The sequence below is a fragment of the Hypanus sabinus genome, chromosome 12 (assembly GCF_030144855.1).
Source record: "Hypanus sabinus isolate sHypSab1 chromosome 12, sHypSab1.hap1, whole genome shotgun sequence".
NCBI classification, from domain to species: Eukaryota; Metazoa; Chordata; class Chondrichthyes; order Myliobatiformes; family Dasyatidae; genus Hypanus; species Hypanus sabinus.
In genome coordinates, this window is record NC_082717.1 from 5,418,129 (window position 1) to 5,438,713 (window position 20,585).

Below are 20,585 nucleotides of genomic sequence, written 5' to 3' on the forward strand. Positions count from 1 at the left end.
GCTTTGCTGCTGCTTATGAGTGGGAAGGGGGAGTTCAGGGGAGCTTTGGGATTCTAACATTTAACTATTATGTATTCTTTGAGGCACTTCTGTGTTTTCATGGATGTTTGCAAAGAAAAAGGATTTCAGGGTGTTATATCGTATAAATTTCGCTGACATTAAATGTACCTATTGAAGTTGTAACTTGCATGTGACCGAATTAATTTTCCTAATGACTTTAAAGGGACCGGTAAACTGAGTGGCTAGTTTCCAGAATCCTAGCTTGAATGGAAGATCAGCAAGTCAGCTTGGCCAGCAGGGCAATCCAACCTCACAGCCAGGCCAGGTGTACGGGCATGGGAGCTCTTTGGCCTTGACTCTCCTCTCTGAATAGCTCACTCCACCTGCGCTGATTCTGCAGCATAGAACTACAGTTCATCGCTCGAATATGCTTCGCCTTTGCTCACCACTTCATTGTTTGTGGTGTTAATTTACCACAATTTACATAAGACAGGGTGCTATTAGTAATATTTTTTGTCGAATATTTTGCTATCCTTAACCTGAAGATACAAAGTGGTATCAATTCCTAAGTGTTATGTTGTTTATGCTCCTATAATCTATGCAAGGTCTCAGGCTTCCATCCTTTTTGGTTACAAAATGGAATCATCCTCCTGCTGGAGAAGTGGAGAGATGATAAACCTTGAGTCAAGTTCCTCTTGAATATATTTGTCCATGGGAAGCCTTTTGTGTCCACATGGAGAATGAGCCTTCCTCAATGTGTCCTGATGTCTCAGCCTGAAACATCGACTGTTTACTCTTTTACATTGACACTGCATAAGGTTCAGGAACCCTTAGGGAACAGTGATCACAATATGATCAAGTTCACTTTGAAATTTGAAAGGGAAAAAATAAAATCTAATATGTCGGTATTTCAATGGAATAAAGGAAATTACAATGGCATGAGAGGGGAACTGGCTGAAGTTGACTGGAAAGGGACACTTGCAGGAAGGACAGCAGAGCAGCAATGGCTGGAGTTTCTGCAATGAGGGAAGTGCAAGACAAATACATTTGAAATAAGAAGAAACTTTCAAAGGGAAGAAGGACACTGCCGTGGCTGACAAATGAAGTCAGAGCCAAAGTAAAAACAAAAGAGAGGGCATGCATGGAAGCCAAAGGTACTGGGAAAATAAAGGATTGGGAAGCTTTTAAAAACTTGCAGAAGGAAAGTAAGAAGGTCATTTGGAAGGAAAAGATGAATTATGAGGGGAAGCTGGTGACTGATATCAAAGAAGATACTAAAATCTTTTTAAGTATATAAAGGGTAAAAGAGAGTCGAGAGTAGATATAGGACCAATGGAAAATGACACAGGAGATACTATAAAGAGAGATGCAGAGATGGCAGAGGAACTGAATACATATTTTGCATCAGTCTTCATAGTGGAAGACATTAGCAATATACCGAACATTCAAGAGTGTCAGGGAAGTGAGGTCTGTGCAGTGAAAGTTACGACTGAGAAGGTGCTCAGGAAGCTTAATGGTCTGAGGGTGGATAAATCTCCTGGACCTGATGGAACGCACCCTCGGGTTCTGAAGGAAGTGGCTGGAAAGACTGCAGAGGTGTTAACAATGATCTTTCAAGAATCAGTAGATTCTTACATTCTCCCGCTAGGGGATGCTGTTTGTAAAGAGAGGCTGGTTCTGGGGTTGGAGGGGTTTTACTTCCGTTTACTTGTCCAGTGTGCATGTGTATAGCTTCTCTGCCATGTAAGAGAAAGCCTCTGTATATAAGTATCGGTTTTGCCATCCAGATAAAGTTGTTCCTTTGGGCATGCAGTTGTCGAGTAGTCCTTTTTCGAAGTAGAAGTTACCACACTCTCAAATGGAAAGCAACGTCTACACTGCAGCTGAAAGGAACAACTAAGAATTAAACGAATACCACTGGTCTTCAGAGACAGTTGACTCGACAGTCCAGTTTCTCAGGCAAGGCCGAATGCAGATAACGAAGCACAGCTATGTTCAAGTCTCGACATAAACTGCGACAGAATGAATGGAGTTAAATACTACCATAATGAAATGATGATAAGATGACACGTGCATATTCACAAATGCAATTGCCGAATCTGCTGTGCTGCCGAATCCGTGGTTGTGACAGATGCTGGAAATCCGAGCCATAGAACCATAGAACATTACAGCACAGAAACAGGCCTTTTGGCCCTTCTTGACTGTGCCAAACCATTTTTCTGCCTAGTCCCACTGACCTGCACCTGGGCCATATACCTCCAAACCCCTCTCATGCATATACTTGCCCAAGTTTTTCTTAAATGTCAAAAGTGAGCCCAGATTCACCACTTCATCTGGCAGCTCATTCCACACTCCCACCACTCTCTGTGAAGAAGACCCCCTCCCAATGTTCCCTTTAAACTTTTCCCCCTTCACCCTTAACCCATGCCCTCTGTTTTTATTCTCCCCTGGCCTCAGTGGAAAAAGCCTGCTTGCATTCACTCTATCTATACCCATCATAATTTTATACATCTGTAACTCAGTTTCTCAAGTCCCGGCAACATCCTTGTAAACCTTCTCTGCACTCTTTCAACCTTATTAATATCCTTTCTGTAATTAGGTGACCAAAACTGCACACAGTACTCCAAATTCAGTCTCACCAATGTCTTATACAACCTCACCATTACATTCCAACTCTTATACTCAATACTTTGATTTATAAAGGCCAACGTACCCGAAGCTCTCTTTACAACCCTATCTACTTGTGATGCCACTTTTAGGGAATTATGTATCTGTCCTCCCAGATCCCTCTGTTCTACTGCACTCCTCAGTGTCCTACCATTTACCTTGCATGTTCTACCTTGGTTGGACCTTCTGAAGTGCAATACTTCACACTTGCTTGCATTAAACTCCATCTGCCTTTTAAACTCCATTCTTCCAACTGGTCTAAATCCCTCTGCAAGCTTTAAAAACCTTCCTCACTGTCCACTACACCTCCAATCTGTGTATCATCAGCAAATTTGCTGATCCAATTTGCCACATTATCATCCAGATCATTGATATAGATGACAAATAACAAAGGACCCAGCACTGATCCCCGTGGCACACCACTAGTCACAGGCCTTCACTCAGGGTAGCAATCCTCCACTACCACTCTCTGGCTTTTTCCATTGAGCCAATGTCTAATCCAATTTACTACCTCTCCATGTATACCTAGCGACTGAATCTTCCTAACTAACCTCCCATGTGGGACCTTGTCAAAGTCCTTACTGAAGTCCATGTATACAACATCCATTGCCTTCCCTTCATCCACTTGCCTGGTAACTTCTTCAAAAACTCTAATAGATTGGTGAAACATGACCTACCATGCACAAAGCCATGCTGACTGGTTCTAATAAGTCCCTGTCTACCCAAATACTTGTTGATCCTATCTCTTAGTATTCCTTCCAATAAATTACCTACTACTGATGTCAAACTTACCGGCCTATAATTTCCCTGCTTACTTTTTGAGACTTTTTTTAAACAACGGAACTACATGAGCTGTCCTCCAATCCCCCAGCACCTGACCCATGGATATCGACATTTTAAGTATTTCGGCCAGGGCCCCTGCAATTTCAACACTAGTCTCCCTCAAGGTCCGAGGGAATACCCTGTCAGGTCCTGGGGATTTATCTACTCTGATTTGCCTCAAGACAGCAAGCACCTCCTCCTCTTTAATCTGTATAAGTTCCATGACCTCCCTACTTGTTTGCCTTGTTTCCATAGACTCCATTCCAGTTTCCTTAGTAAGTACAGATGCAAAAAACCCATTTAATAGCTCTCCCATTTCTTTTGGTTCCATACATTGCCGGCCACGGTGATCTTCAACAGGACCAATTTTATCCCTTACTATCCTTTTGCTCTTAACATACCTGTAGAAGCTCTTAGGATTATCCTTCACCCTGACTGCCAAAGCAACCTCACATCTTCTTTTAGCTCTCCTGATTTCTTTCTTAAGTATTTTCTTACTCTTTTTATACTCTTCAAGCATCTTATTTCCTCCCTGTTACCTATACATGTTATACATCTCTCTCTTCTTCTTTATCCCTTCTTTTCTTTCTTTATCTTCTTCTTTTCCAATATCCCTCGAGAACCAAGATTCCTTATTCTTATTCATTTTGCCTTTAACCCTGACAGGAACATACAAACTCTGCACTCTCAAAATTTCTCCTTTGAAGGCCGCCCACTTACCAATCACATCCTTGCCAGAGAACAACCTATCCCAATCTACACTTTTTAGATCCTTTCTCATTTCTTCAAATTTAGCCTTTTCCCACTTTAGAACTTCAACCCGAGGACCAGATCTATCTTTATCCATGATCAAGTCAACACTAATGACGTTATGATCACTGGAACCAAAGTGTTCCTCTACACACACTTCCGTCACCTGTCCTAACTCATTTCCTAATAGGAGATCTAATATTGCATCCTCTCTAGTTGGTACATCTATATGTTGATTTAGAAAACTTTCCTGAACACATTTCACAAACTCTAATCCATCTAGGCCTTTAACAGTATGGAAGTCCCAATCAATATGCATTAAATTAAAATCCCCTACAATCACAACTTTCTGTCTCCTGCAGTTGTCTATTATCTCTCTGCAGATTTGCTCCTCCAATGTTTGCTGACTATTGGATGATCTATAATACAACCCTATTAATGAGGTCATACCTTTCCTTTTCCTCAGCTCCACCCATATGGTCTCAGTAGACAAGCCCTCTAATCTTTCCTGCCAAAGCACTGGTGTAATATTTTCCCTGACTAGCAAAGCCACACCCCCACACTTCATCCCTCTGCCTCTATCACGCCTGAAACATCGGAACCCTGGAATATTGAGCTGCCAGTCCTGCCCCTCCTGTAGCCAAGTTTCAGTAATGGCTGTGATGTCATAATTCCACGTGTCAATCCAGGCCCTCAGTTCATCTGCCTTTCCCACAATACTCCTTGCATTGAAGTATACACACCTCAGAAGATTATTACCACCACACACAACCTTACTATTTATGACTTTGCATGAACTACTAACATCATTTATTTTTACCCCCATTCCACTATCTACTCAGGCACTCTGGTTCCCATCCCCCTGCAAATCTAGTTTAACCCCCCCCCCAATAACACTAGCAAACCTCCCTGCAAGTATATTGTTTCCCTTGTTGTTCAGATGTAACCCATCTCTCTTGTACAGGCCCCACCTGCCCTAGAAGAGGTCCCAATGATCTAGAAATCTGAAACCTTGCTCCCTACATCAGTTTCTCAGCCACGTGTTCATCTGCCAGAGCATCCTACTCTTACCCTCACTGACACATGGCACAGGCAGCAAGCCTGAAATGTTGACTGTGCTTTTATCCACAGATGCTGCCTGGCCTGCTGAGTTCCTCCACCTGAACCGTGATGGGACCTGGATCTTGGTGAATTGCAAAATTTGGGTTTGTTAGAAGTTTATTCATTTATTTACAGATGCAGTTTGAAGTCGGCCCTTCCAGCCCATTGACCTGTGTAGACCAGCAACTACCAACAGCCCAGAACAATTTCCAATGACCAATCAACCTATCTGATACATCATTGGACTATGGGTGGGAACCGAAGCACCCAGAGAAAACTCACGCATTCCACAGGGTGGACGTACAGCATCCTCAGAGAGGATGCTGGGATTGGATGCTGAACTCCAACATCATGAGCTGAAATAGCATCACACTAACCACTACCCAACCGTAGTGCCCAAATATATTAATTTATATAATATTATGTAGGCACAGATAGTTACCAGTGTCTTTTCCCCACTGGTGAAATGTCTCGTCCCAGAGGCCAGGCATTGAAAGTGAGAGAGGGTGATTTCAAAGGAGATACTCGGGAGAATTGTCTGGAATTCACTGCCGGGGTGGGGGTGGAGACAAACATGACAGAGATGTTCATGTTTGGATAGAGACATGAAGTGGCAGGAAGTGGAGGGATATGGACATTGTGTGGGCAGAAGTGATTAGTTTCACTGGGCATTTGATTGTAAATTTTAATTATTTCAACACATCAAGTCTGAAGGGTCTGCTCCAGTATAGTATTGTTCTGTGTCTGACGTTCAAAATGACATTGAAGGGAACGAAGGGATATGGATGATACACAGGAGGAGGACATTTAGTACAAATTGTCGCCAATGTCAGCACAGCATTGTGGGCTGAATGGCCTGTCCAGTGATGTCTTGTTCTATGTTGTAACAACTGGATTCTGATCACATTTCACCCACTCGATCTTGACCTCCCACCAGGGTTGGTTCCCCCTGATAGAAACACCCCAAATGTTGTCTCTGGTGAAATTCTTGTCTCACACGTTGAATGAGTAGAATGTCTGGGCCTTAAACTTTTCCACGTCTGATGAGTGTGTCTGTGCAGAAATCCATCCGGGGTTCCTCCCCTCCAGGTAAGGCCACACAGACGATTCCCACTGTGGTTCAGCTGGTAGACGGTGGTTTATTGTCAGCTGTAACAAAAACAAGTTGTGTGAGGTGAGCCAGTGAAGAATGGGAGAGTTAAACTGAGTGGCAGACACTGCCTGAGTGGTTTTCCCGAGTCTCTGACCATCAGGGATTTGGGTCTCTGGGCTGAGTCACCTCTGCTGGCCCTGAGCATGAACCTGTGGTCAGAGATAATGAATTTGTCAACATGACCATCATCCCAGGCCACTGATGGATGCAGGGTGCTGAGGGCAGAAGCACCCATGGGTGGGGGACTCTATCAGCACACAATGCTACTGGACTCTTATCAGTGGCCCGGAACAGAAAATGCAAAGTAGATGTGGAGAACAGACCACTCAGTCCCTCCAATCCGTTCTGTCACTTGATCAGATAGTGACCGATGGGTTTCAGCTCTAATCAACTTTCACAGTCCAAAACCAGCAAATTCCAACCGTTTCCAAACGGGAATTCCCACATGCGCTGGGATAGTGTTGCACATCTCCATGGCAACACCAGTGTGTTTCCAGAGCAGCTGGGCTATGGTGATGTTGTACAGTTGCCCCACGTTCTGGATTCCCCATGAGAACAAATGGTTTCTCAACATCCATCAGAATGGACTCCATTGACATTGGCAGCTCCGCTCATATCACATTCAGGTGTGGGATCTCCAGTGTACAGGAACACAAGAGGATCAGTGATATCACACCTAGTTGTCCATCATTCTGGTGTGGGATCTCCAGTGTACAGGAACACAAGGGGATCAGTGAGGTCACACCTAGTTGTCCATCATTCTGGTGTGGGATCTCCAGTGTACAGGAACACAAGGGGATCAGTGAGGTCACACCTAGTTGTCCATCATTCTGGTGTGGGATCTCCAGTGTACAGGAACACAAGAGGATCAGTGATATCACACCTAGTTGTCCATCATTCTGGTATGTGATCTCCAGTGTACAGGAACACAAGAGGCTACAGAGAGAACAGGACTCAACGAATTCCATCATGAGTACAGCTCTCCTCACCATTGAGAACATCTACAAGAGAAGATGTCTCAGGGAGGTGCCATCCATCAGAGAACCCCACCATCCAGCTGTATCTTCCACTTAATGCTGTCTTCAGGTAGCAGGCACAGGAGCCTGAAGTTACACACATCGAGGTGCAACAACAGCTTCTCCCCACTGTCATCGAGGTCCTGAATACATCCGGTTGTGGTTCCTCTCCATGGCTCGTTGCGCTTCAGATGGCAATATAGCCATTTCGTTAACATTTATCTGTTTTTCATAGGTTGAGTTGTCAGCTGAGCACTCCACTGTGCACGGATGGGAAGTGTGCAAGGAACCAGCCAAATTCAAACCTGGGACTATTTGATTGAAGTCCAGTGCTGATACCACTACACCATTGACCAGCTTAAAGAAACTTGAACTTGAAAATAAACTCTTCTAACCTGTTGAAACTGTCTAAACTGAGAGCACTGCAATCTAATTGTGCAAGTGGCTGGGAACATCGAACCCTGCCTCATCTTGCCAGTAGACCTGGTTCAGATGACAATGTGAGCTTGCTCAGGGATTGATGTCCTTTCCCCGAAGTCTCCATGAGGAGTTACTGATGGATCCTGAAGAGGATGGCGAGTGTGAGTGGGAGGTTTGCCTCAGTCATCACCTTCCAAATTCCAGCAACTCATGTAACAGCTCCTGTTGGAAAAATCAGGGACAACACTTGCTCAGCCTTGAAACCAATGGAGGTCTTTTAGATTCTCAGCTTTGCCAGGACTGTGAGGATGTGTGTACACGGCTGAGTGACCTGATTCAGTAAAAGGTGTGAATTCACACCCTGGTCCCATTGGTCATCAGACTGAGCTCCCGCTGACCCATTACCACACTGGGCTCATTGCTCACTGGGTGTTCCATCTAAAGACTTCTCCACATTCCCAACTCTTCCACAGCAGTTGATATGGTTTAGTCACCCTGTCCAAAGATGTTGCTACGTACCTTGGAGATGACCGTAGATGGACTGAGTGGGACGTTGCAGAGCCTAGTAGAGAACACAGAAATGGTGTGAACAGCAGCTTGACAGCTGATGCTGTGGGAAAAGCTTCAATGTTCCAGAGGTGACCTTCCTTACCATGTAGGTGTTGTTTGAATCGACCCCCTGGTGACCTCTTGAAACCTACGACGGAACACAATTGAATCTTTACAAACAAGAGAAAAATCTGCAGATGCTGGAAATCCAAGTAACACGCACAAAATGCTGGAGGAAATCAGCAGGCCAGGCAGTATCTATGGAAAAAAGTACAGTTGACATTTCCGCCTGAGACCCTTTATCAGGCCTGGAGAAGAAAAGATGAGGAGTAGTGGGGGGAGTGGATAAAGAAACACTGGATGATGGAAGAAACTAGGAGGGGTGGTGGGGAGAAGTAAAGAGTTACAGGTCTGGTGAAGAGGGAATCTGATAGGAAAGGACATTTCCATTCCGACATGTTAGTCTGAAGTCACTCTACTGTCACGATGAGACCACACTCAGGTTGGAGAACCAACACCTTATATTCCACTTGGGTGCCTCCAACCTCTTGTGATCCTCCCACGTTCCTTTCTTCCATGGCCTTCTGTCCTCTCGTCTTTGATTCCAATCCCCATTCCAATTCCAACTTGTTGATCCATGGCCGTCTTTACTACAATGATGAGGCCACTCTCAGGTTGAAGGAGAATCACCTCATATTCCATCTGGGCAGACTCCAAACTGATGGCGAGAACAATGATTTCTCTATATTCTGGTCAATTCTCACACCCCACTTCCCTGTTCTTCCATTCCCCACTCCGGCTCTCTTCTTACCTCCTTATTTGCCTACCACCTCTTCCTGTGAGTCTTCAGTCCTTTAGCTTTTCCACCGACACCACTCAGCTACTCATTGCATCCCCCTCCCCCACTCACTTGGCTTCAACAATCACCTTCCAGCTTATTCCCCCCCCCCCACTTATCTTTTCATTGTGGCTTCTTCTCCCTTTCAAGGGCTGATGAAGGGCCTCGGCCTGAAGCTCCCACCTTTCCATAGATACTGCCTGACCTGCAGAGTTTCTCCAGCATTTCATGTGTGTTGCTTGGGATTAGTTTCATGTGGCATTTGAGTTGGCACAGCCATGATGGGCAGAAGGGCCTGTTCCTGTGCTGCAGAGCTGTACGGTCTGTGGTCAATATCCAGGAACAGTTACACCACATACAGTTGCAAATCATTCAGACATTGCAGAAATATTCACTGAACCACAATATCACTGGGGAATATCCCTGACGTAAGAAGCCATGAACATACCAGTGCGATCCCCACACAATCCTACTTCTCTGAGAAAAGTACCAGAACTCACCGGGACACCCCTGGTCATGGAAACATTTTCATAATCTGCCCCTGGGCTCCGGTGATCAGTTGCTGTGGGTGGGTCTGTGAAATAGAGTATAAAGTATCATTAACATTGTGTCACAACACAACAACAGGCTCTTTCACAATCAGTCCCCGACCGTTACATTTTAATAACTCCACACAACAATCGGATCAGAATGAACCATTTAGTCACACGTACGGGACGGGTGGTTTCTAAACGCTCTGCGTCTGATGAGGAAAATGCCTCCAGTGACAGCGAGAACTCCCAGCACGACAGCCACAATGATCCAGGCCAGGTACGATGGGGCTCGGGACATCTCTGTTTGAGGAACAGAAAGGAAATCACATCAGTGGGTAAACATCTGGGAAGCTCACTGTCAGTGTAGAAAGAATCCATTCGGCCCATCCTCCTCTGCCAGCTCTTTGAAAAAGGTGATCACTGATCCCAGTCCCCTCATTCCCCAGAGTCCTGTGAAAAGTTCTTTACAAGCATTTACCCAATCCCTGAAGGAATGATGTTGTTCCAGCTGCTGCACCGACTGACCCAGTGGGTGACTGAATAAAGCACAACCCTCAGAGACATCCTGTTCCTCGTTGCCGTCTCACTGGAGACCAGAATTCCAGTAAGGTATCGTTACTCTTGTACTCAAATCTGTCCCACAATAATGAACAAGGGGTTACTTTCTGAATCACCAGCTGTACCTGCATGCTGGGTTTGATCTTTGCGTACAAGGCCACCCAGATTCCCCAGGACATGAACATCCCTCAGTCTCTCTCCATTCAAAAATTACACTGTTTCTATTGTTCCTCCCAAGAGAATGATCTCACATTTGTCCACATGATATTCCAACTGTCTTCACCTTGCACATTCACTCCGTGTGTCTACATCCCCGAACGTCTCTGCACCCTCCTGACCAATCACATTGCCACCACCTCTGCATCCCCAACAGGCTTGGATACACTTGGTCCCCTCATTGATACAGATTGTCAGAGTTGGGGCCCAGCCCTGATCCAAGCCACTACTGACAGTCTTTCAGCCAGACAATCACCCTCTCTTCCCATTCCTTGTTCTCTGGATTGTGCTCATTTCCATAGACGCTGCCTGGTCTGCTGAGTTCCTCCAGCATTTTGTGGGAATTGAACCTCGATCACTGGCACTGTAAATCGTTATGCTACCCACCACACTACCATGTCACAGGATTGAAAAATTTACTAATGTTAATGTACACAACATCCACTTCCCAACTCTCCATTATCTTCATCACCTGCTTAGAAAACTCAATCGAGCTGTTGAGATGTGACTTTCCCCACACAATATTATGCTTACTATATCTAATAAATCCATTCAGGAACACACTGCTGAATAAATAGAACTTGTACTCACTGGTTACGATGAGCTGGGTGCTGTTCCCATCGATGTCTCCCCATACTCTGCAGTAATAGATGGCAGAATCACTGTGCACCACGTCAGTGACCGTCAGGGTGAAGCTGCTGTTGGACGTGTCTCTGTAGGACTGGAACCTCTCAGTGAAACCCCGTCCCCACTCTGGGCTGCCTCCTGACCTGTGTGTTAGAACCAGCTTGTCCTGCCCAGGTAGTTTCCGATACCAGTGGAGGTCAGTCTTTTCCGGCCTGGCTTTGCTCATGGTACACCATAACCACGCTGTGTGACCCTCAGTGACACGCTGTATGCTCGGGGACTGGATAAGGACAGGAACATCTGCACCTGTAAAGGAGAATATTATCACTTCAATCCCAGCTTGAGGGGTAGAGGACAGAGTTGCTGTGTTTGGAATGTGGTTTTGAAAAGTGTTCCTGAGACACAGAGGTAGAGAGAACAAGTCCTGTCTACAAAATTCCACTGAAAGCTGAGGGTAGGAGCCAAATCTCCACTGCGTGTGATATATGTTTTGAAGGTGCACCATGGTGGAGGGACATTGTGTCATGTGGTTGTATACAGCATAAGTTTACAGTCAAATCACAATAAACTTAAACTTGAACTATTACTAAGGCAAAGGTGCTTGTGACACTGAAAGGTATGAAAGTAGGTAAGTCATCTGGACCACATGGTCAACACCCGAGAGTTCTGAAAATGGTGGCTGAAGAGATTGCAGAGGCATTAGTAATGATCTTTCAAGATTCACTAGATTCTGAAATGGTTCTGGAAGACTGTAAAATTGTAAATGTCACTGTGTTTATTCCCGCTCTTTGCCTCCTGCCAATCAGTCAATTCTCACTCCATGATAGTATCTTTCCTGAAATACCATGGGCTCTTATCTTGTTAATCAGCCTCATGTGGAGCTTGTCAAAGGCCTTCTGAAAATCTGAAGGCTCAATATACACCAATTCTCCTTTCTCTACCCTGCCTGTTATTTCCTCAAATAATTCCTCAGATCTGTCAAGCAGGATATCCCCTCAAGGAAATCGTGCACACTTTGGCCTGGTATCCTGGTATCATGTGCCTCCAAGTAGCCCAAAACCTGGTCCTTAATAAAGGACTCCAACATCTTCCCAACCGCTGAAGTCAGGCTAACTGGCCTATAATTTCCTTTCTTTTGCTTCTATCCCTTCTTAAAGAGTGGATTGATATTTCTGAGCCACTTATCCAAGAAATAATGTTGTGCTATTGGAGAGGGGTGAAAGGAGATTCCTGCGAGGAGTCACACACAGATTGTTAAATAAACTACAGTGCCCAGTGTGAGAGGTAATATACTAATGTGGACTGTGGATTGGTTATGAACAGAAAACAGACTATTCAGAACCAGTTTCTGAAATAGCAATGGCCATTTTAGGATTGTGTGACTCTGACTGTCGGGGTATCACAGTGAATTGATCGGTGATGTCAGTGAGAGGACTGTGTGATGGATGAAGTTACTGATTTGCAGTGTGGCTATGAGGAGAATGTGGAGAGATTTCAGACAGACAGAACAGGTGAGTGAATTGTGAGATGGGAAGAATGAGATTGAAAAGTGTTGGTGTCCAGAGGAACCTGGATGTCCTACTTGTGTAATGAAGGTGATATGTAGGTATAGTGAGTAAATATGTGATAATCGTCATGGGAAAAGGTTTCAACTACATATTTCTGTTGTGATGTGATATCCTGGTGACTGTGGATCTAGAATATTCTGTAATGGTTTATAAGGCAGTGCTCCTTCTGCAGTGTTTCCATGTGTTCCCAATGCATGGCCTCAAAGCTCTCAATACCATCCTGAATATTGCTTCCTGGGTCAAGGGCCAGTGGTTCCCAGGAGTCAGAGGAAAGCTGCACTTCTTCATGGAAACTTGCATCCTACATCCTTTTCAAGGAAAAACACTGCCGTTAATATCTCTTTAGTATTTGGCCACAGCCCATGAAATCACTCTCTCCTTTAATGTACAAGGAAATTGTGATTATACAAAGAATGAACCCATTTTCAAATTCAAATAAGGATTGCCTAACAATCAGACTGCTCTCAAAAAGCAAAGAACTGATCACGGTGAGAAAGAGGCTGTGGATGTTGGAATCTGTCACAGAAACCAAACTTGGAAGAAGAAAGCATGCCGAAGGTTTGTCAGGAGCGTCCGAGCGGAAGGGAGGAATTTGTGACGCTTCAATCTGGGATCCTGTATCAGAACTGAGAGTGCAGAGGGAAGACAGCCAGAATAAAGGGATCAAGGGACACGTGAGATGGAGAGACAGGTGAGATGGAGGCTAGAAGGTGATAGGAGTCACTGATGAAAATCTAAAACAAAAGCCACATTCAATAGTGCTGTACGGAAGTCAGAGGTAGAGGGACTAAACTAGAGTTGTTGGAAATGAGAATAAGAATGCCTGATCAGGTAGTGTAGACATTGTGGAGAGAAATGTTAAGATGGCAGACAAAGTCAGGAATCAAAAGGTTGGCCACAGGATGACTAATGTCCTCAGCTGCATGGATTTCAATGCAAGGATTATTGGATGAAAGGCAGGTGAGCTCAGGATGTGGATCAGCAGCTGGAATTATCTTGTTGTAGTCATTAGTAAGGTTTGATTGCAGGAGGAGCAGGAGTGGCAGCTCAGGGGTTGTGTTGTTCCACAAGTGATGGAGCAGGATCCATTAAATGAGGTGGGGGCAAGAATACCATTCAGGCACATTGCCACCGCAGTGCTCAGTCAGGACAGATTGGAGAACTCGTGTAGTGAGGCATGGGGGTGGAACTGAAAAAAAAGAAAGATTTGACCACGTTAAAGGGGTTATTTTACAGAACACCTAACAGTCTGCAGGATTTAGAGGAACACATTTTCAGAGAAATCGCAGACTGCTTCAAGAAACATAAGGTTGTTATAGAAGGTGATTTCAACTTTCCATATTCTGACTAGGAATCCCATGCTGTTAAAGGACTGGATGGGACACAGTTTGTCAAATGTGTTTCCCCAATCAGAAGAGAGAGTGTATAAAGCTTGATCTGTTACTAAAGAATGAGGCAGAAGTTTGTGTAGGGGAACACTTTGCATCTAATGATCTTAATGCCAATAGTTTAAAAGTAAGTATGGAAAGGGATAGGTCTGGTCCATTGACTGAGATTCTAAATTGGAGAAAGACCAATTTTGACTAATCACAAAGGATCTGGGTGGATGGTTTTCTGGCAAAGGTGTACTTGGTAAGTGGGAGGCCTTCAAAAGTGAAATTTTGAGAGTATAAAGTTTGAATATGTTTGTCAGAATGAAAGGTAAAGATAACAGGTTTAGAGAACCTGGGATTTCAAGAGATATTAGGCCCTGTTTAGGAAAACAAAAGGAGGTGCATAGCCAGTACAGGAAGGTAGGAACAATTGAGGTACTTATGGAATATAAAAAAAATGCAAGAGAAGAAGAAATCAGGAAGGCAAAAGGAAGGCATGAGCTCATCCAAGCAGACAAGGTGAAAGAGAATCCTAAGTGATTCTACAGATACACTAAGAGCAAAAATATTATAAGGGACAAAATCGGTCCTCTGGAAGACCAGAATGGTGATCCATGTGTGGAGCTAAAAGAGGTGGGGTAGATTAATATTTTTTTGCATCTGCATTTACTCAGGAGCAGCCACAGAATCCATAGCAGTGAGGGAAAGCAGCATCAACTTCATGAATCCTATACAGATTACAAAGGAGGAGGAGGTGTTTGCTGTCTTGAGGCAAATTAGGGTGGATAGATCCCCAGGGCCTAACAAGGTGTTCCCTCAGACCCTGTGAGAGGCAAGTGCAGAAATTGCAACAGATATCAGAGATGTTTAAATCATCCTCAGTGACCGGAGAACGACTGGAGGATTGGAGGATAGCTAATGTTGTTCCGCTGTTTCAGAAAGGCTCTGAAAATAAACCAGGAAATTATAGGCTGGTGGGCCTGACATCAGAGGTGGGAACGTTATTGGAAGGTACTCTAAAGTGGAAGACTGCTTCGACGAGCACCGATGTTCTGTCTGCAAGAAAAACTGGGACCTCCCAGTGGCCACCCATTTTAATACCACTTCCTATTCCCATTCTGATATGTCCATCCATAGACTCAACCGCTGTTGTGATAAGGCCACGCTTAGGTTGAAGGTACAACACCTTATATTCTGTTTGGGTAGCCCCAACCTGATGGCATGAACATTGATTCCTGAAACTTCTGGTAATTATCCACACCCCGCACCTCCTGCACCATTTCTCATCCCCTTTCCCCTCTCTCACCTTATCTCCTTGCTCACCCATTGCCTCCCTCTGGGGCTCCTCTCCTCATTTCTCTTTTGCATGGCTTTCTGTCTCTTTTACTACTCAACTTCCCACCTCTTTCACCCATCCTTCCCCGTTTAGGTTTCTCCTATCTTGTGCTTTTCTCTCTCCCCTCCCTGCACTTTTCAAATCAGCCTTTTTCCTCCAGTCCTGTAGAAGGGTTTCAGCCCAAAACATTGACTCTACTCTTCTCCATAGATGCTGCCTGGCCTATTAAGTTCCTTCCGCATTTTGTGTGTGTAGCTCAGATTTCCAGCATCTGCAGATTTTCCCTTGTTTACTTTGACTGTTTACTCTTCTCCATATTTGCTGCCTGACCTGCTGAGTTCCTCCAGCATCTTGTGTATGTTAATTTTGATTTCCTGCATTTGAATTTGGATTTGATCTTGGCTTTGCAGAAGAAGACAGAGGGTGGTAATAGATGATTGCCTCTCTGACTGGAGACCTGTGACCAGTGGAATTCTGTAGGGATCAGTGCAGGGTCTATTGATTTTCCTCAATATAAATGATTAACAGATGACACCAAGATTAGGAGTGCACAGAAGAATAAGGAATTTTATCAAAATTTGCAGTGGGATCTGGTGCAGCTGAAAAAGTGGGCTGAAACATGGCAGATGATATCTAATGCAGACAGGTGCAAGGTGTTACAATTCAGTCGGACCAAACAGGGTAGATCTTACATTGTGAATTTTAGGACACTGACGCGTGTGGTAGAACAATGGGATCTGGGAATACAGGTCTATAATTCATCAGAAGGCATCACAAGTAGTTTGGGTCATAAAGGAAACTTATTCAACTTGTATTCATAAATCAAAGTATTGAGTACAGGAGATGGAATGTTATTTTGAATTTGTATAAGATGTCGGTGAGGCGTAATTTGAGTATTGTGTGCAATTTTGGTTGCTTACCTGTAGGAAATATGTAAATAAGTTTGAAAGAATACAGAGAATATTTTCAAGGATGTCACCAGGACTAGAAAACCTGAACTCCGAGGAAAGATTTAATGGGCTAGGTCTTCATTCCATAGAATGTGAAAGATTGAGGGAGATTTGATAGAGGTATACATAATTGTGGGGGGTATAGATAGGATAAATGCAAACATGCTTTTTCCACTGAGGTTGTGTGGGACTGCTACTGGATGACATGGATTGAGGGTGAAAGGTGAAAAGTTTAAGGAAAACATGAGGGATATGTCCTTCACTCAGAGGGTCATGAGAGTGTAGAATGAGTTGCCAGTGCAAGTGGTGCATGCGAATTTGATATCAACATTTAAGAGAAATTTGGATAAGTTTGGATGATTGGGGTATGCAGAGACAAATGGGCTGAAGGCCTGTTTCAGTGCTATATTTTCTATGACTGGATGACTTCTAATAATGTTCCTTCTGCCATTAATTGTATTTTCTTACTTACTTTGAATTGAATGGCCAGTCTATTTCTTTTACACATAACATTTTATCCTCTTCTCCCATCCACTTGTTCTGACCGTTTTTCCATTTTGGAACATCGTCCAGTTCTGACAACTCACACCCACAGGGCAAACTTTCAGTAAATTGGTTTATTATCGTCACATGTACAGAGGTCCAGAGAAAGACTTGTTCATCCGCAAAATGATTTGCCAAGATTTTCTATATTATTCCAGAGTGCTTGTCCTTTCCCACTTTTCCATTTCCCAACTGTTACCAGTTTACACTCCAGGGGAAAACATCCGACTCTCTGCTCTACTGGGGACATTACAGAAACCCCTGTGTCTGACAGTCATCGTGTGAAGGTTGGATACTGAGATGCTGTTATTGTCAGTGTAAACTGACGTTGACTTACCAGTTACATTGAGCTGCGTTCCTCCTCCGTAGATGTAATTCCACACACTGCAGTTGTACACTGCAGTGTCACTAATAGATGTGTTGCTGATGGTCAGAATGTAACTGTTACTCACGCCATTCCTGTGAGACTGAAAACGGTCAGAGATACCCCCGGACCTGCTCACCGAGTCATTCACAAAGTGACTCAACACCCACTGGCTCTTGTTCCCAGGCTGCTGGTGGTACCAGTGGACATCGGTGACATTGACACTGGCGTTATACAAGGCACAGTGGAGCTGGACAGTTACTCCCTCTGGCACCTTGCTGACCGGTGGATACTGCACAAGGACGGGATCATCTGCGGGATCTGTGTGTTGGATATGGATATATTAATGTATATTTATGGAGATCAATACAACGCAGTATATTTCCCTAGCATTTTACAATTTCTAAAATTTAAATTAATGGTAACCACAAGAATAGTTTACACCCTCTTTACTGCTCAATTATACCTGGCTGGTTCTGATGGTTTGGCTGCCCTACAGTCATGGGGGCTGTTATAGTTTGGAGAGAATTCTGAAGAGCATGTTGCATCAGTTGATAATATTTCTCCCTTTATCCCTGATTGGTCCACCCCTCAGACTAGCCATTCCCCTGTTCCTCAGGTATGTGTAGAATATCTTGAGGGTTTCCTTATTCCTAATTCCCAAGGCTCCTTCCAGCTCTCCCAGATCCCAAATGAATATCCTTCCTTATGTCTCTCAAGAGTCTGATGTTTTACTTCATAAACTTTAAGTGTACTTCTTTCTTCCTCTTGACCAGATGTTCCACATTTCTCATCAACCATGGTTCCTTCACGCTGCCCTTTCCCTGACTCAGTGGGACAAAGCTATCCAGAACCCCATGGAAGTGGTCCCTAAACAACTTCCAGATTTCTGTTCAGTGAGTGATAGAATTATCAATAAGTTTCAATGAGGAGGGAGAATTAACACACAGAAGAAAAAGGAGCAGGAGTCGGCCATCTAGACCACCAAACCCATTCTACCATTCAAGAAGATCATGGCTGATCTGGCCATGGACTCATCTCCACCTACCTGCTTTTTCCCCATAACCCTTAGTTCCCCTACTATGCAAAAATCTATCTAATCTCCTCTTAAATTGAGTTGGTTCATTTAAATCTATCACCAACCAAGACTTTTAGTCAGGCACCTTTGTACAGTGCTGAGCTGTAATAGAAATAATAACTTATTCGTTGAGCACTTTTCATAAAGATGGTGTAGTTCAAAACGCTTTAAAAACAGTGAAAGGGCAAACATGACAATAAAATGAAAAAATAGAAGTATACATTATAATTAAAGACAAAAAGCTGCACATAACCCAGAGAACGTCATCATGATTCTCTGACACCATTTTGCAACCAGGACCAAGTTGGTGCAGTCTTTCATTGATTCTACAATGGTGATTACTCTGTTGTGGATTTATGGAGCATGACCACAGGAAAATGAATCTCAGGGTTGAATATGGTGACATATATGGACGTTGACAATAAATTTCCTTTGAAATTTGTAAAGATGTTAATGGTTAAATAAATAGTTTTTTTTAGCTGGCAGTTAAAAGTGATAACTGATTCTACAACCCTTATTGTTTCAGGTCTGAATTCCACACTTTTGGAGCTTTTGAAAGAGGTTTAGATTTAAGAGATCCTGATATATGTCTCGGAACACTGAAAAGTTTCTCCTTTTCTGTCCTGTGATGATACATTCCACATTGATATTTATTTTCAAATATCCAACTGGACACACAGAGCAGACGGTCAGTCACCATATTGGTGCTCCCCACCCATGAGTTAGGGGGCACAGTGCTCTGGATCGTGTCCCAGTGACGGGGCTCCAGTATGACACTGTGTGTTCTTCACTATAATGTGCCCAGCCAGGGGAAGTGAGTGGTGGTGGAATAACTCCCACTGCAGGAACACACTGCTGAATAAATAGAACTTGTACTCACTGGTTACGATGAGCTGGGTGCTGTTCCCATCGATGTTCCCCCACACTCTGCAGTAATAGACAGCAGAATCACTGTGCACCACGTCTGTGACTGTCAGGATGAAGCTGCTGTTGGACGTGTCTCTGTAAGACTGGAATTTCCCAGTGAAACCCCATCCCAACTCTGATCTGCCTCCTGCCCTGTGTGTTAAAACCCACTCCATGTCCTGCCCAGGTAGTTTCCGATACCAGTGGACGTCGGTGTCTTCCAGCCTGGCTTTGCTCATGGTACACCATAACCACGCTGTGTGACCCTCAGTGACACGCTGTATGCTCGGGGACTGGATAAGGACAGGAACATCTGCACCTGTAAGGGAGAATATTGTCACTTCAACCCCCTCTTGAAGCAGAAAACTTTTGTTACATGACCTCTTGTGAAAGTACAAACACTTTATTGCTTCTAATGTTAATATTATGTTCCAGCTGTTCCCAAGTTTACAGAGTTCAGATAAAACCAATGATGGGTGATAAATATGTGCTTCAAGTGATCACCATCCACTTCGAATTGAATGTGGAACAGTACAGAACTGGACAGGACATCTGGCCTTGATGTTGTGCCAACATTGATGCTCATTTATGTTTAATATCCTCCAATGTATCATTCATACTCCTCCATTCCCTTTGTAATCACGTGTCTATCTAAAATCCTCTTAAAGTCTAACAAACTCCCTGCTCCACTACTAACCAGTAACCTGTTCCAGGCAGATACAGTAGATTCCGGTTCACTCAACCATTGGTTAATCAGGGAGCCACTCATTTGGGACATCTGATAAATACCAAAAACTAATTGAGAAAATAGTCAGCATTCATTTTGTTTATTTGGGACACTGTGACTCTTAATTGGGACAGGACTGCTTCAAGCGAATAGTTTTTAAATAGCATCAAAGCATGTGCTTTTGTTCAAAAAGCAGTGTTTTGACACTGATAGTTGAGAAATAAGTGGTAAGACAATTCAGAACTGTTTTGTTCACTACATACACACAACATGACCTTTAAACTTAAAACCTGCTCTAAACTTAAAATCATGTCAGTTGTTTGACCATGAGTGGGAGCAACCCGAGATTGACCGAGCTTTCCTTGTATTTCATTCCCTTCAATCCAGGCAGCGTCTCAGTGAACCTCGTCTGCAGTCTTTCCAGTCTTCGCTTCCTCACCACAACAGGGCAATGGGAACAGTTTGCAATATGTCAGGTGGATCTGACTAA

At 43.9% G+C, this 20,585-nt stretch overlaps 1 protein-coding gene across 1 annotated transcript; it reads right to left on the reverse strand.

The window, feature by feature from the left end:
* Window positions 1-6,270: 6,270 nt before the first annotated feature.
* Window positions 6,271-19,607, reverse strand: LOC132403309 (uncharacterized). The gene is made up of 7 exons (XM_059986761.1): window positions 19,343-19,607; window positions 17,358-17,705; window positions 10,030-10,149; window positions 9,817-9,890; window positions 8,582-8,626; window positions 8,449-8,491; window positions 6,271-6,489 (listed from the first exon to the last, which is right to left on the reverse strand). Exons 1-7 carry the CDS (start codon window positions 19,605-19,607, stop codon window positions 6,461-6,463), a joined length of 924 nt encoding a protein of 307 aa, XP_059842744.1. The 3' UTR covers window positions 6,271-6,460.
* Between the last annotated feature and the right edge of the window lie 978 nt (window positions 19,608-20,585).

What these genes read in the sequence shown, in the direction of transcription:
- LOC132403309 (XM_059986761.1), bottom strand. Translation starts at nt 19,607, where the DNA reads ATGAGCAAAGCCAGGCTGGAAGACACCGACGTCCACTGGTATCGGAAA. An exon ending in CACCCAGCTCATCGTAACCA is followed by an intron (nt 17,706 to 19,342) that starts GTGAGTACAAGT and finishes TCCAACACACAG; the next exon opens with ATCCCGCAGATGATCCCGTC. An exon ending in AACGCAGCTCAATGTAACTG is followed by an intron (nt 10,150 to 17,357) that starts GTAAGTCAACGT and finishes TTCCTCAAACAG; the next exon opens with AGATGTCCCGAGCCCCATCG.